The following is a 13529-nucleotide window of genomic DNA, read 5'->3' as shown; positions in this document are numbered from 1 at the left end:
ACGTACAGCTCACTCTTTTTATTAAATAAAATTAGTAAAAATATGCAATAGGAAAACCTGCTGTCTTCCTAAAAAAACTGAAACCTGAGAGGAACATCCTCAATCATGCATGCACACAAATCAGACACACACACACACACACAAGAAATGCACACACAGAACACTGAGTAACCATTGCAACTTTATTGCTCAATCAACATATGTTTACCCTTCCCAGGCACAAGGAAAGCTTCTCCAACAATTTGATGATAGTACAAACAGAAAGTGAAGACATAAGGCACACATCTTTAACAAATCAAAACTTTGGGAAACCAGGGTTCTCCACGGCTGCCCCCCATCTTCTTTAACACATTTTAGCTTTAAACATACAAATGGTGACGCTGAAGAAAATTATCTACCACAAACAGAAACCTGTGGGAAACATCTTCAATCATGCATACACACAAATCGCATATGGAAAAGATGCACGGATCAAACAATGTGAGCAACCAATGCAACTTTATTGCTCAATCAAGCATCTGTTTTACCTTCCACAAAGAAATTTGATGATACAACAGAAACTGAAGTTCATAAGACACAAAGCATAAAATCAAGTGCTGTGATCTGTTAAATTGCTTGTCAGCTACAAGAGACAGAGCATACAGCCATACACTAGGAAAGGAAGATCAGGGTTCTCATTTCGTTGTGCATTATCGCAGCTACGCAGCATGTCCGCAACTACACCTAAATCCTGTGCATCTCTAAGCATCTAAACATTACAAGACACTACTCTGCGTCCCTACTTATTTCTACCATAAAAGTTTCGCCCTCTGTCCAAGCCATCCTGTAATGAACCAAATCTGCCGGGGCAAGATTTCTGTTGGTTTCGTAATAGCATGGGCGTGGGTTAAACACCATTACCTTCTTTATCTGCACTCTGAAATGAAGTGAAGAAAAGCATCTAAAATTTGGAGATATCATGGTCACCAGCTACCCATGTCGACATGGCATAGAGTACCCGCCCTTTCCACCCCTGCAGCAACCAACGGTTATCCACGTCGATGAGAAAGTCCTTGTGGTAGAGGCTCTTAACCTTATCCTTCACAAGCTTAACAACAGCCGAGCTCAATGGCACCTGCCTCAGCCCAGCCCGGTGGCCCCGCACCTGCCATTGCTTATAAGTCTCAGGCCGATCCACCCGATCTGCATCCTCGCAGGCAATGACATTCAGGGCACATGGCCCGAAGATATCCCGCTCGATGAGCAGCCGGTCGTCATTGTCACGGGGGATGGTCGCATCCAGCATGTCGAATTGCGCCGAATAGGTGAAGAGTGCCTCCCGGAATCGTGTCACGAAGAAAGGCGCGCTATAGGTTCCATTCACAACGCAGTCAATGAACACATCAGGCCGCATGTTGCGAATGTTGGTAAGGACCATGTCTCTGGGGCTCGGGATGTCCTGCCTGTCCATGATAACACTTTCGTCCATCAAGTTGCTGAAACCACACTGGCTGGTGACGATGAGCACCTCATTTGGGTCGATATTTAGGTCCTCCGCATGGACTGTCTCCAACTTTGCGGGTATACCATGGTACCTGAATGGCACGCCAAACTCTTGGGCACATTTGCTGAGCCGACGGCCTGTCTCCTCGATCTGGAAGGCTGGGCGGAACCCAGGCTGAGGGACGTCAATGCCAGTGATCCTCACCTCTGGCGGCCCGCCTTCCCTTTCCGCTAGCATCTGTAGCAAATCTGGCCACTGGAATCCATATTCCACATTGTAATCCACGATGTGCAAGCGGCTCTTCCCGACCATGGCATCCATGATGATCTTGCCAACAAAAATAAAATTCACCTTCCTGAAACTGCTGGCTGCCATGTAGAGCTTGTAGGCCCTGAGGAACTCTCCGACCGAGGTGCTCTTGGCCACGAGCGACCGATACACATGGCTGCCCGTGCCTGCAAGGCGTGCTTCCAGTCCCTCGGCGAAACAATACGCCAGCCTCTGTGTGGCATCCCCCTTAGGCGACGAGTGTTGCTTAATCTGCCTGAGTAGCTCGTTCGATCCCCGGTGGTCGCCCGTGGCCACCGCCTGCGCACAGTGGATGAGCATGGTGCGGAGGTCGACCTCGGTTGCACCCCGCCTCCCCCGCGCTGCCTTGCCGGTGCCCTTCCTGTGGTTCTTCTCGGCCTCGGTGCCCATTGCTATTTGCAGATCCTCTATCCCCTTCATGATGATGTCGTGGCCGTGAAGCATTATTTCCTCGACCATCTCGCCTACCCCAGATTCCTCCTGTTCCGGCATCATCAGCTTGCTTCTCCGGCCAGCCTCCGCCTCCAAGTCTTCCACGCCATGCCTGTTCTTGCGCCCCCGGCCATTACTGAACATCAACATTCTGAGTCTATCCGCCTCCTCCTTCTTCAACTGGTCACAGGTCAAGTCGCGCAGTGCCGGCCTGTTGGAAATGGCGTCGAGGGTGTTGTTGGTGGGCAAGAACTTGTTGGCCTCCTCCATGCCCTTGCGAAACGCCATGTTGAGCATGTCCATGTCACCGTCGGTCTGGCCATTGAAGAAGAAGGCCGAGGCCGGGGTGCCTGGGCCACCTCGGCAAGCGGCCTGAGTAGCCGGCTTGGCCGCCTTCGCCGTGGCATTGTTCGACAAGGTCTTGGCGTCCTTGGTGGCGCTACTATTCGAGAATGTCGCAAAGCTCTGAATGCCCGTGCTGCGGCCGTTCTGGCCAGCGGGGGCGACGAAATGGTTGCTGTTGCCCCTGGAGAGCGCCGGAGTGTGCCCGAAATATCCCGAGGTGGGCGTGCTGACGCCGGAAAAGAGGAGGTTGTTGGCACCGTCGACGGGGAAGCCCAGGCCGATGTATGGCGGGGAGTGGAGGGGCTGGGAGAGATCGATTCGCTCGTAAGGCCAGGTGGGATTGGCGGGGCCGAAGCCGCCGGGTGAGGGGGAACAGGAGGTGGAGTTGGCGGTGTTGGTGGTGGCGGAGTGGGAGGAGGAGGTCGATTTGGCGGTGTTTGTGGCAGAGTCGGAGCAGGAGGAGGCCGATCTGGCGGTAGCAGAGTCGGAGGAGAAGGTGGAGCTGGCGACGGCGGAGTCGTCGGTGGATGGGTTGGTGTTGGAGTCGGAGATGATCTGGGCGAAGCGGTGCTGCGCGGAGAGGATGGCGGGGTGGTCGGGGTACTGGTAGAAGAACCTGTCGTCGATGTCCTCCTCCATGAGCATGCGCGAGATGAAGTCGAGGTCGTCGGAGGCGGGGGCGCGCGGGGGCGACGGCGTTGGCGGCAGGTCGAGGAAGAGCGACGGGGAGAAGGGCTCCGCGTCCCCCGCCCGCAGGAACTCGTCCGGTGTGGCGGCCATGGCCCAGGCCCAGGCGTTTGGCGTATACGGACGGAGGCGCGCTAGCAACAGTGACTAGTGATGTTTTGTGGTTGGGGGCATGGATGGGAGATGAGCTGGGCTATACAAATGGAATGGGGGAATGGTTTGAGCTTGGGGTCCAAGCAAATCAAGCACCGCGAGGAGGAGGAGAGCTCCGGCGCGCGGCGGAAGGTCGGGGAAGGTTCCGGGAAGGATGCCGAGATGCAGATGCAGATGCGACTGCGGCGCGCGGCGATGACAGGAGGAAGGAAGGGGACGAGGACGACGCTCGCTCGTAGAAAGTCGTAGTGCCCCCCCTGGTGGAGTTGGCGTCAAAGCCGCACGGGCAGTGGGGCACGTCGTTTGCTTTGCTCTGAGCCGTTGGATCGACGAGCCCGCAAGGTTGAACTGGTCAACATCCATCCATCAGGGGAGCACACACTGTGTGCATTTATGTGGGATCCTAAACACCCGCTGTTGTCAACTGGGTCTCTGTCGTCGCCCCATGCTAGCGATGGAGACATCGAGGAGAGGGGACATGGTCGGCCGGTGAGATAGTTGAAAAAGCTTTGCAATGAGTACGAGCAACCAGAAATAGCATCCATCCCCATACCGAATCCAGTAGATCATCTTCAACTGACCGAATGTTTATCTTTTGGATGATTCAATGGACAGACGATTTCATGATACGTGATACACGGGGCGATTCATTTGGTCTGCTTTGACTGTATGTGTAATCAATTTATCAATTTGGCCATTTTCATACAGTCTTGATTGGAATAAACAAAAAGCGTCACATAGTCTACATTCAAATAAGTTACTCCCTCCGTTCACTTTTGTAAGTCATTTCAGACAACTTTAAATGGGCTATTTTATACATTGTCTGAAATGTCTTCAAGGTCTTATAAAAGTGAACAGAGGAAGTACATACTTTGAGTCCAAATAAGTAAAAATCACAAAATCACCAACCAAATGAATTTAAAATTATAGCACATAAATTCAAAGAAAAATAAGAAGATGGAACTATTGGTTTCGTATACGTGACTCTACGTATGCCCAACCAAATCATTTTGAAGTTGAACGTGAGTTGTCCGATTACGCATTTTATGATGAAATTCGATGAAATGTGCAAGCGTTGCCGCTTCACCCTCAGGCTCAATCAAATCACGCTGGTAATTCCATATTAGCACTACAACTCACAGTTGGATTTCATGGCGGATTTACATGGAGCTCGAGCTACCATTCGAATGGAGGAAGGGGATCAACGTCTCCTCCATGCTACACGCACAAGTCGTGCCTCGGCTTCTAGCCGTTCTGTCCGGCCTACCCCCCCACACACACGCTCTCTATAGTTTAAGTACTCGACGCGGTGACTTGGGCCCATTTAGGCCCAACAAGCCTAGCGGGCCGCTGATGCTTGCGACGGGGCTTGTATGTGTTTTGAACTTCATCTCCGCACGCCTCTTGATCAGTTGGGGGGTCTTGATCACCGACAATCCCCCTTCCCTTAGACACGGCTTGCCCCCAAGCCGGTGCACGAGGGAACATTTGCTTCTGTAGCGATCCGACCTCAAACGGTCAAGTCTCTGTGCTTCAGTGTCATCCCTGGATCAGTAATGCTGACACACACAGTAATTCGAAGGATTTATAACAGAGTAGCAATCACACACTTATTACATCGAATGTCTCAAACGAGAACTTATTACAATTAGAATGGCTTAAGGCCATCTAATTACGATAACAGCGGAAGGCTTGGAAGATAAAGTGAGTCCATCAACTCCAACGGCATAGCTGAGTGCATGACAAATGACCTACAACATCTTACTCGTAGTCTGAAAAGTCTGCAACATGATACGTTGCAGCCCGAAAACGGGTCAGCACATGGAATATGCTGGCAAAGTAACACAAGAGAACAATGAACAGATAAATGCTATCACTACATGCATATATGGCTGGTGGAGGCTCTATGGTTATATTGTTTTGCGAAAAGCCAATTTTTTCCTACAACAAAGGAATATATTTTATTTTAACTATCATGGTAGTTGAAACATCATTGAGAAGGTTCCTCCAACTCAATCCCAATTAAAGTAGCCATTAACATCCCAACAAATTTATTTAGAGTGATGAGATCAAATCAATAATTCAAGTACCAGATACTCAAGATGTCCATAACCGGGGACACGGCTAACCATGATTAGTTTATACACTCTGTAGAGGTTTGCGCACTTTTCCCCACAAGACCCGATCTCCTCCGTTTGTTTTCTTGAAGGAAATATGCCCTAGAGGCAATAACAAAGTTATTATTTATTTCCTTATTTCATGATAAATATTTATTATTCATGCTAGAATTTTATTAACTAGAAACATAATACATGGATGAATACATAGACAAACATAGTGTCACTAGTATGCCTCTACTTGACTAGCTCGTTAATCAAAGATGATTAAGTTTCCTAACCATAGACATGAGTTGTCATTTGATTAACGGGATCACATCATTAGAAGAATGATGTGATTGACTTGACCCATTCTGTTAGCTTAGCACTTGATCGTTTAGTATGTTGATATTGCTTTCATCATGACTTATACATGTTCCTATGACTATGAGATTATGCAACTCCCGTTTACCGGAGGAACACTTTGTGTGCTACCAAATGTCACAACGTAACTGGGTGATTATAAAGGTGCTTTACAGGTGTCTCCGAAGGTACTTGTTGAGTTGGTGTATTTCGAGATTAGTATTTGTCACTCCGATTGTCGGAGAGGTATATCTAGGCCCACTCGGTAATGCACATCATTATAAGCCTTGCAAGCATTGTAACTAATGAGTTAGTTGCGGGATGATGTATTACGGAACGAGTAAAGAGACTTACCGGTAACGAAATTGAATTAGGTATTGAGATACCGACGATCGAATCTCGGGCAAGTGACATACCGATGACAAAGGGAACAACGTATGTTGTTATGCGGTTTGACCGATAAAGATCTACGTAGAATATGTGGGAGCCAATATGAACATCCAGGTTCCGCTATTGGTTATTGACCGGAGACGTGTCTCGGTCATGTCTACATAGTTCTCGAATCCGTAGGGTCAGTACGCTTAAAGTTCGGTGACGATCGGTATTATGAGTTTATGTGTTTTGATGTACCGAAGGTAGTTCGGAGTCCCGGGTGAGATCGGGGACATGACGAGGAGTCTATAAATGGTCGAGACGTAAAGATCGATATATTGGACGACTATATTCGGACATCGGAAAGGGTCCGAGTGATTCGGGTATTTTTAGGAGTACCGGAGAGTTACGGGAATTCGCTGGGGAGTATATGGGCCTTATTGGGCTTTAGGGGAAAGGGAGAGGAGAGGTTGGACGCCCCCCCAATGCTTAGTCCGAATTGGACTAGGGGGAGGGGCGGTGCCCCCTCCTTCCTTCTCTTCTCTTTTCCCTTTCCTTCTCTCCTACTCCTACTACTTGGAAGGGCTCCTAGTTCTACTAGGAAAGGGGGAATCCTACTCCCGGTGGGAGTAGGACTCCCCTAGGGCGCGCCATAGAGAGGGCCGACCCTCCCCCTCCTCCACTCCTTTATATACGGGGAGGGGGCACCCCTTGGAGACACACAAGTTGATCTGTTGATCTATTCCAGCCGTGTGCGGTGCCCCCCTCCACCATATTCCACCTCGGTTATATCATAGAGGTGCTTAGGCGAAGCCCTGCGTCGGTAGCAACATCATCACCGTCATGACGCCGTCGTGCTGACGGAACTCTCTCCTGAAGCTCTGCTGGATCGGAGTTCGCGGGACATCGAGCTGAACATGTGCTGAACTCGGAGGTGCCGTACGTTCGGTACTTGGATCGGTCGGATCATGAAGGCGTACGACTACATCAACCGCATTGTGCTAACGCTTCCGCTTTCGGTCTACGAGGGTACGTGGACACACTCTCCCCTCTTGTTGCTATGCATCACCGTGATCCTGTGTGTGCGTAGGAATTTTTTTGAAATTACTACGTTCTCCAACATTTCTCGCACTACATGGTATTTGAGAAACGGATGACCGAGACACAGTCTTTCAGAAGCATTAACTCTTTACTCTGGGTGGACCATTACACCTACTTTCCCCTACATCTGCTAGCCCACCACTGAAAGGGGTCACTCAACATACTCAACTATGCCAGAGCCCATAATGTCTTGTGGCTGCACACGGAAGTTTCTAGCATGAATAATCTTATGATCCCTTTGAGCCTGGGTGGTGGACCGTAGGATGATCACACGGGTACTCCGGGCTATCCTTGGACAACACTGGATTCTCCAGGTGCCCACAAGCAATCCACCCAGATGTGTATTAAAGTTGCCACGTTAAGTTGAGCCATTAATTAACAACTCACATCTGTCATGGATACACTCAAGCCCAAACCACGTCTATGAGCATAGCATGGCAATATAAGCATAACGTAGAAGTAACTCCCAGGGGTTTGATAATAAAACAGGTAATAGGTTCTACCTCATCATCTACTTCCCAGACCCACATGTTAAGAGATCCTACTCATGCAATGTGTGAGGGTTGAAACTAATGCATAAAAACCGGGTGATAAAGGGGTATGGTCAAAGTGTTACTTGCCTTGCTGATGATCCTCAAAACCTAGAGACTCGTAGTAGCACGCTTCGCACTCCGGGTGTTCTATCGCAAACAAACAAGAGCATACATAAGCAATCAAGCAAAGATGCATGGGTAAAACTCAAATAAGAAGACCTAACCAAAAAGTTCAACTGAAGAACTCCGGTTTGCAAAAAGAATCAAATCAAATGGAGCAACAAAACTCAAACTATGAAAGAAACAAGATCCGAATACTAATCTGGATTAAAGTCAAATTTTACAGCACCAAAATCTTGTTCAAGTCAGTTAAATGGAAAGAGGGCTTCGAGACGAAGATCTAGGCGCTTGTTTCACCTGATTCAGATAAAAGAGCGAAAAGATAAACTAGAACGAAGATTAGGGCAGAAATCGCGATCGAAAATAATCACAAAAAAACCCTGGAAAAGGAAAACTGACGAACAGGCTAACGAACGAGCGTTCGCTGTCTACGACTAACGGAGGAACATCGTTCGTTAAAACGAACGTACGGACAAACGTCCACGATTTAACTAAACCGAGAAAAATCGAAAAGAAACCAATCTAAAAAATGAACTAGGGTTTCGAGAAAAAAAACAAACGGTTTTCTTGTGAAAACCGGCGGCGGCTACCTCGGCGAGGTCGGCGGCGGCGACAAGGGCGGGGCGGCACGTGCTAGGGTTCCGGGCGGGGTTGGCGGCTTGCTGGGCCTTGGGGTCGCGGGGGCGTGGCTTATAAGACCGGCCGGGTCAAGTGTCCAGGTCGGACATGGCCCGGTAGGTCGGTTACCTTTTTTTTAAATAAATCCTACCGCAAAAAAACAAATAAAAGAAATACTAAACGGACTCCAAACAGCCAGAAATAAATTTTCGCGGTCCTCTAGTAATATTGCGGATATAGTGAACATTTATTTAGACCTCTAATGCAATTTTGAAAAACGCATATTTTCCTAATTCAAATAAAATCGTGATAAAACCCAAATAAAATAACTTATTTGATTTTAATATTTTTCCTCTAATATTTTATTTATTTTGGAGAAGTCATATTATCTCCTCTCATATATTTTTAATATGAAATATTTTCAGGGAAAAATAATTAAAACCAAATGATCCTCTTTTCAAAATTTGAGAAAACTCAAATATGAAAATAACGAAATCCCCAACTCTCTCCGTGGGTCCTTGAGTTGCTTAGAATTTCAAGGATCACAAGGCAAAATGCAATAAAATATGATATGCATGAATGACCTATGTATAACATTCCAAATTGAAATTTTGGGATGTTACAAACATACCCCCTTAAGATGAATCCCGTCCTTGAGATTCGGGTTGGCAAGAAAATAGGTGTGGGTGGTATTTGCGTAGATCATCCTCTCGTTCCCAGGTGGCTTCATCCTCGGTATGGTGACTCCACTGAACTTTGCAAAACTTGATAACCTTGATGCGTGTAACTCGGCTGGCAAACTCGAGAATCTTAACTGGTTTCTCCTCATAGGTTAGATCACTATCCAACTGAATTGCTTCCAGGGGCAACGTATCTCTCAGAGGGGTATCGACCATCTCAGCATGACACTTCTTCAACTGGGAAATGTGAAACACATCATGTACTCCTGACAATCCTTCGGGTAATTCCAACTTGTAGGCAACCTCTCCCATGCGTTCCAAAACACGATACAACCCTACAAATCTCGGGGCTAACTTTCCCTTAACTCTGAAACGTTTAACTCCTCACAGAGGTGACACTCGTAGATATGTTCTGTCTCCGATTTCATAGACTACCTCCTTGCGTTTTGAATCTGCATAACTCTTCTGTCGGGACTGAGCTACCTTCAGTCTATCTCGTATCAACTTAAACTTCTCTTCGGACTCCTTAATCAAATCTGGTCCAAACAACTGACGGTCTCCAACTTCATCCCACATTAACGGTGTTCTGCACCTTCGTCCATACAGGGCTTCAAACGGTGCCACCTTCAAGCTGGCCTGGTAGCTATTGTTGTATGAGAACTCCACGTAGGGCAAGTTGTCATCCCAACTAGATCCATAATCTAGTGCACAAGTTCTCAACATGTCCTCCAGAATCTGATTTACTCTCTCGGTCTGTCCATCTGTCTACGGATGAAATGCGGTACTAAACTCTAGCCTGGTTCCCAAAGTTTGGTGCAGCTGGTGCCAAAACTTGAAGTAAACTACATTCCTCTATCTGATACGATGGTCCTCGGAACTCCATGCAGACATACGATCCTGGTCATATATATCTTGGCCAACTTCGTGCTTGTATATGTGGTCTTCACGGGGATAAAGTGAGCTACTTTGGTCAAACGATCCACTACTACCCAGATAGAATCATATCCCGATTGGGTCCTGGGTAATCCGGTGATGAAATCCATGCCAAGATTATCCTACTTCCATTCAGGTATCGGCATAGGCTGCAGTAATCCTGTTGGCTTCTGATGTTCTGCCTTCACTCTCTGACATACATCACACACGGCTACATACTCGGCAATATCCTTCTTCATTCTGGTCCACCAGAAAGGCTCCTTCAAATCCAAATACATCTTGGTGTTTCCGGGGTGTATCGAGTATGGTGAGTCGTGAGCTTCCTGTAATATCAACTTCCTGATCTCTGCGTTATTGGGCACAAATATACGGTCCTCAAACCACAGGGTGTCATGCTCATCCTCACGAAAACCTTAGGCTTTGCCTTCAGCCATATTCTCCTTTATCTCGGCAATTTCTTTGTCATCCTTCTGAGCTTCTCGAATCTTTCCCAACAATGTCGACTGAACTTCCATGGTTGTAACAAAATCTCCAGGAACAATCTCTACATGAAGCTCCCTGAGATCTTCTGCTAACTCCCTTGGCAAACCTCATGTTACTAAGGTATTGGCATAACTCTTCCGGCTCAAAGCGTCTGCTACGACATTGGCCTTTCCTGGATGATAGTGCAATTTCATATCATAATCCTTTATAAGCTCCAACCATCTCCTTTGCCTGAGGTTCAACTCCTTCTGTGTGAAAATGTACTTCAAACTCTTATGATCTGTGTACACATCACAATGGTTCCCAGCAAGAAAATGTCTCCATGTCTTAAGTGCGTGAACTACAGCTGCTAACTCCAAGTCGTGTGTGGCGTAATTCAACTCATGCGGTCAAAGTTGTCGTGAGGCATACGAAACAACTCTTCCGTCTTGCATAAGTACTCCTCCAAGTCCTAAGCGAGAGGCGTCGCAATACACTTGGAAATCCTTGCGTATATCCGGCAGAATCAACACTGGGGTTGTAGTCAACCATTTCTTCAACTCTTGGAAACTTGCTTCGCATACTTGAGTCCAATGGAACTTGGTGTCCTTCTTCAACAACGTCGTCATAGGCTTCACAATCTTGGAAAAATTATCAATGAATCTCCGATAGTATCCCACGAGTCCAAGAAAACTGCGGATCTCTCCAACTGAGGTGGGTGCCAACCACTCGGTGACTGATTGAACCTTGGTAGGGCCCACTGCTATCCCTTCTCCTGATATAACATGTCCAGGAAATCCAACTTCCTTCAAACAAAACTCACATTTGCTAAACTTGGCATATAACTGATGTTCCCTGAGCTTCTCAAGAACCAAACGCAAATGCTCCTTGTGTTCCTCTTCATCCTTCGAGTATACCAAGATATCATCAATGAACACCACAACTAACTTATCCAAGAATTCTATGAACACCTTATTCATCATACTCATGAAATAGGCAGGGGCGTTAGTCAATCCAAATGACATAACCGCATACTCATATAGCCCATACCTCGTGGTGAAAGCTGTCTTAGGTATATCCTTTTCTCGAATTTTCAGCTGGTGGTATCCTGATCGCAGGTCGATCTTCAAAAACACTTTAGCTCCTTGCAGCTGGTCAAACAGATCATTGATCATCGGTAGTGGGTACTTGTTCTTGATCGTTACTTTATTCAATGCCCGATAATCAACAACCATTCTCAAAGACTTATCCTTCTTCTCAACCAAGAGCACTAGGGCTCCCCATGGTGATGAACTTCGTCGAATATAACCTTTCTCCAATAACTCCTTGATCTGCTTCTTAATGTCCTCCAGATCATTTGTGGGCATCCAGTATGGTCTCTTAGATATCGGTCCGGTGCCTGGCAATAACTCTATCAAAAACTTAATGTCTTGATCCAGGGGCATGCATGGTAATTCCTCTGGAAATACATCCGGGTAATCCTTCACTACAGGCACTTCTTCTTGAACAACTCCCGTGAGAGAATTTACCTGAGTACTCTTAGGGGCATGCCGGGATACATACTTGATCCTTTTTCCCTCCGGGGTGGTGAGTAAAATTGACTTACTAGCGCAATCGATGTTTCCTCCATACATCGAGAGCCAATCCATACCAAGTATCACATCCAATCCTTGGGATTCCAAAATTATCAAGTCTGAGGGGAAAACATGCCTACCTATGGTTAATGGCATCTGAAAACATCCCTAACTAGCCATATACTCTACTCCTGGTGAGCTTACTAACATGGGTGTCCTAAGTACCTTGGTGGGCAACTTATATTTATCCATGAATCCCCTTGAAATGTATGAATGCGATGCACCAGTATCAAAAAGAACTATTGCGGTAAATGACTTAACCAAAAACTTACCGATAACCGCATCTGGCTGCTCTTCAACCTCCTCCACGTTCATGTGATTCACCTGTCCCTTGTTGAATGGGTTGGGCTTCTTCCCAGAGTTTCCATTGCCATTCCCATTCTTCGCTTCAGAACACTCGATGGCGTAGTGTCCACTCTTCCCGCACTTGAAACAAGTAATGTGACTCAGGTTCTTCTTGCCGGGCGATGCTGGATTAGAGCGGTTCTGATTGGTGCCTGATCCATTCCCATTTCCATTCCTAGGGCCATGATGGTTATGCGGAATTCCTCCATTCTGGTTATGGCCTCCATGGTTATGCGTAAATCCTCTCGGGTTCGGGGTGAGACGGGGTTTCTGCTGAGCTCCTGAGTTGTACTTCCCTTGCCCATACTTCCTTTTGCGGCTCTCAATCTGCTGCTGCTTCCCTTCAATCATAAGAGCCTTGTCTATCAACTCCTGGTAGTTGTTGAATGTTGCCACCATCAACTGCATGCTCATTGATACGTCTCCAACGTATCTATAATTTTTGATTGTTCCATGCTATTATATTATCAACCTTGGATGTTTTATATGCATTTATATGCTAGTTTATATGATTTTTGGGACTAACCTATTAACCTAGAGCCCAGTGCCAGTTTCTGTTTTTTCCTTGTTTTAGAGTATCGCGGAAAAGGAAAATCAAACGGAGTCCAATTGACCTGAAACTTCACGGAACTTATTTTTGGAAGGAAAGCAACCCGGGAGACTTGGAGTCCACGTAAGGGAAGAAATGAGGAAGCCATGAGGTAGAGGACGCGCCCACCCCCTGGGCGCGCCCTCCACCCTCGTGGGCCCCTCGTGGCTCCCCTGATGTACTTCTTCCGCCTATATATCTCCATATACCCTAAAAACATCTGGGAGCACAATAGATCGGGAGTTCCGCCGCCAGAAGCCTCCGTAGCCACCGA

At 47.1% G+C, this 13529-nt stretch overlaps 1 protein-coding gene across 1 annotated transcript; it reads right to left on the bottom strand.

Annotated features, from left to right (window-relative positions):
• Positions 1 to 481: 481 nt before the first annotated feature.
• On the bottom strand, positions 482 to 3698 carry LOC123086279 (scarecrow-like protein 34). The gene has a single exon (XM_044508011.1). It carries the CDS (start codon positions 3347 to 3349, stop codon positions 941 to 943), a length of 2409 nt encoding a protein of 802 aa, XP_044363946.1. The 5' UTR covers positions 3350 to 3698; the 3' UTR covers positions 482 to 940.
• Positions 3699 to 13529: the final 9831 nt, after the last annotated feature.

This window comes from Triticum aestivum, chromosome 4A (assembly GCF_018294505.1).
Source record: "Triticum aestivum cultivar Chinese Spring chromosome 4A, IWGSC CS RefSeq v2.1, whole genome shotgun sequence".
NCBI classification, from domain to species: Eukaryota; Viridiplantae; Streptophyta; class Magnoliopsida; order Poales; family Poaceae; genus Triticum; species Triticum aestivum.
Note: the sequence above shows the minus strand (reverse complement) of the source record. Positions and strands in the feature narration are given on the sequence as shown.

What these genes read in the sequence shown, in the direction of transcription:
- LOC123086279 (XM_044508011.1), bottom strand. Translation starts at nt 3,349, where the DNA reads ATGGCCGCCACACCGGACGAGTTCCTGCGGGCGGGGGACGCGGAGCCC.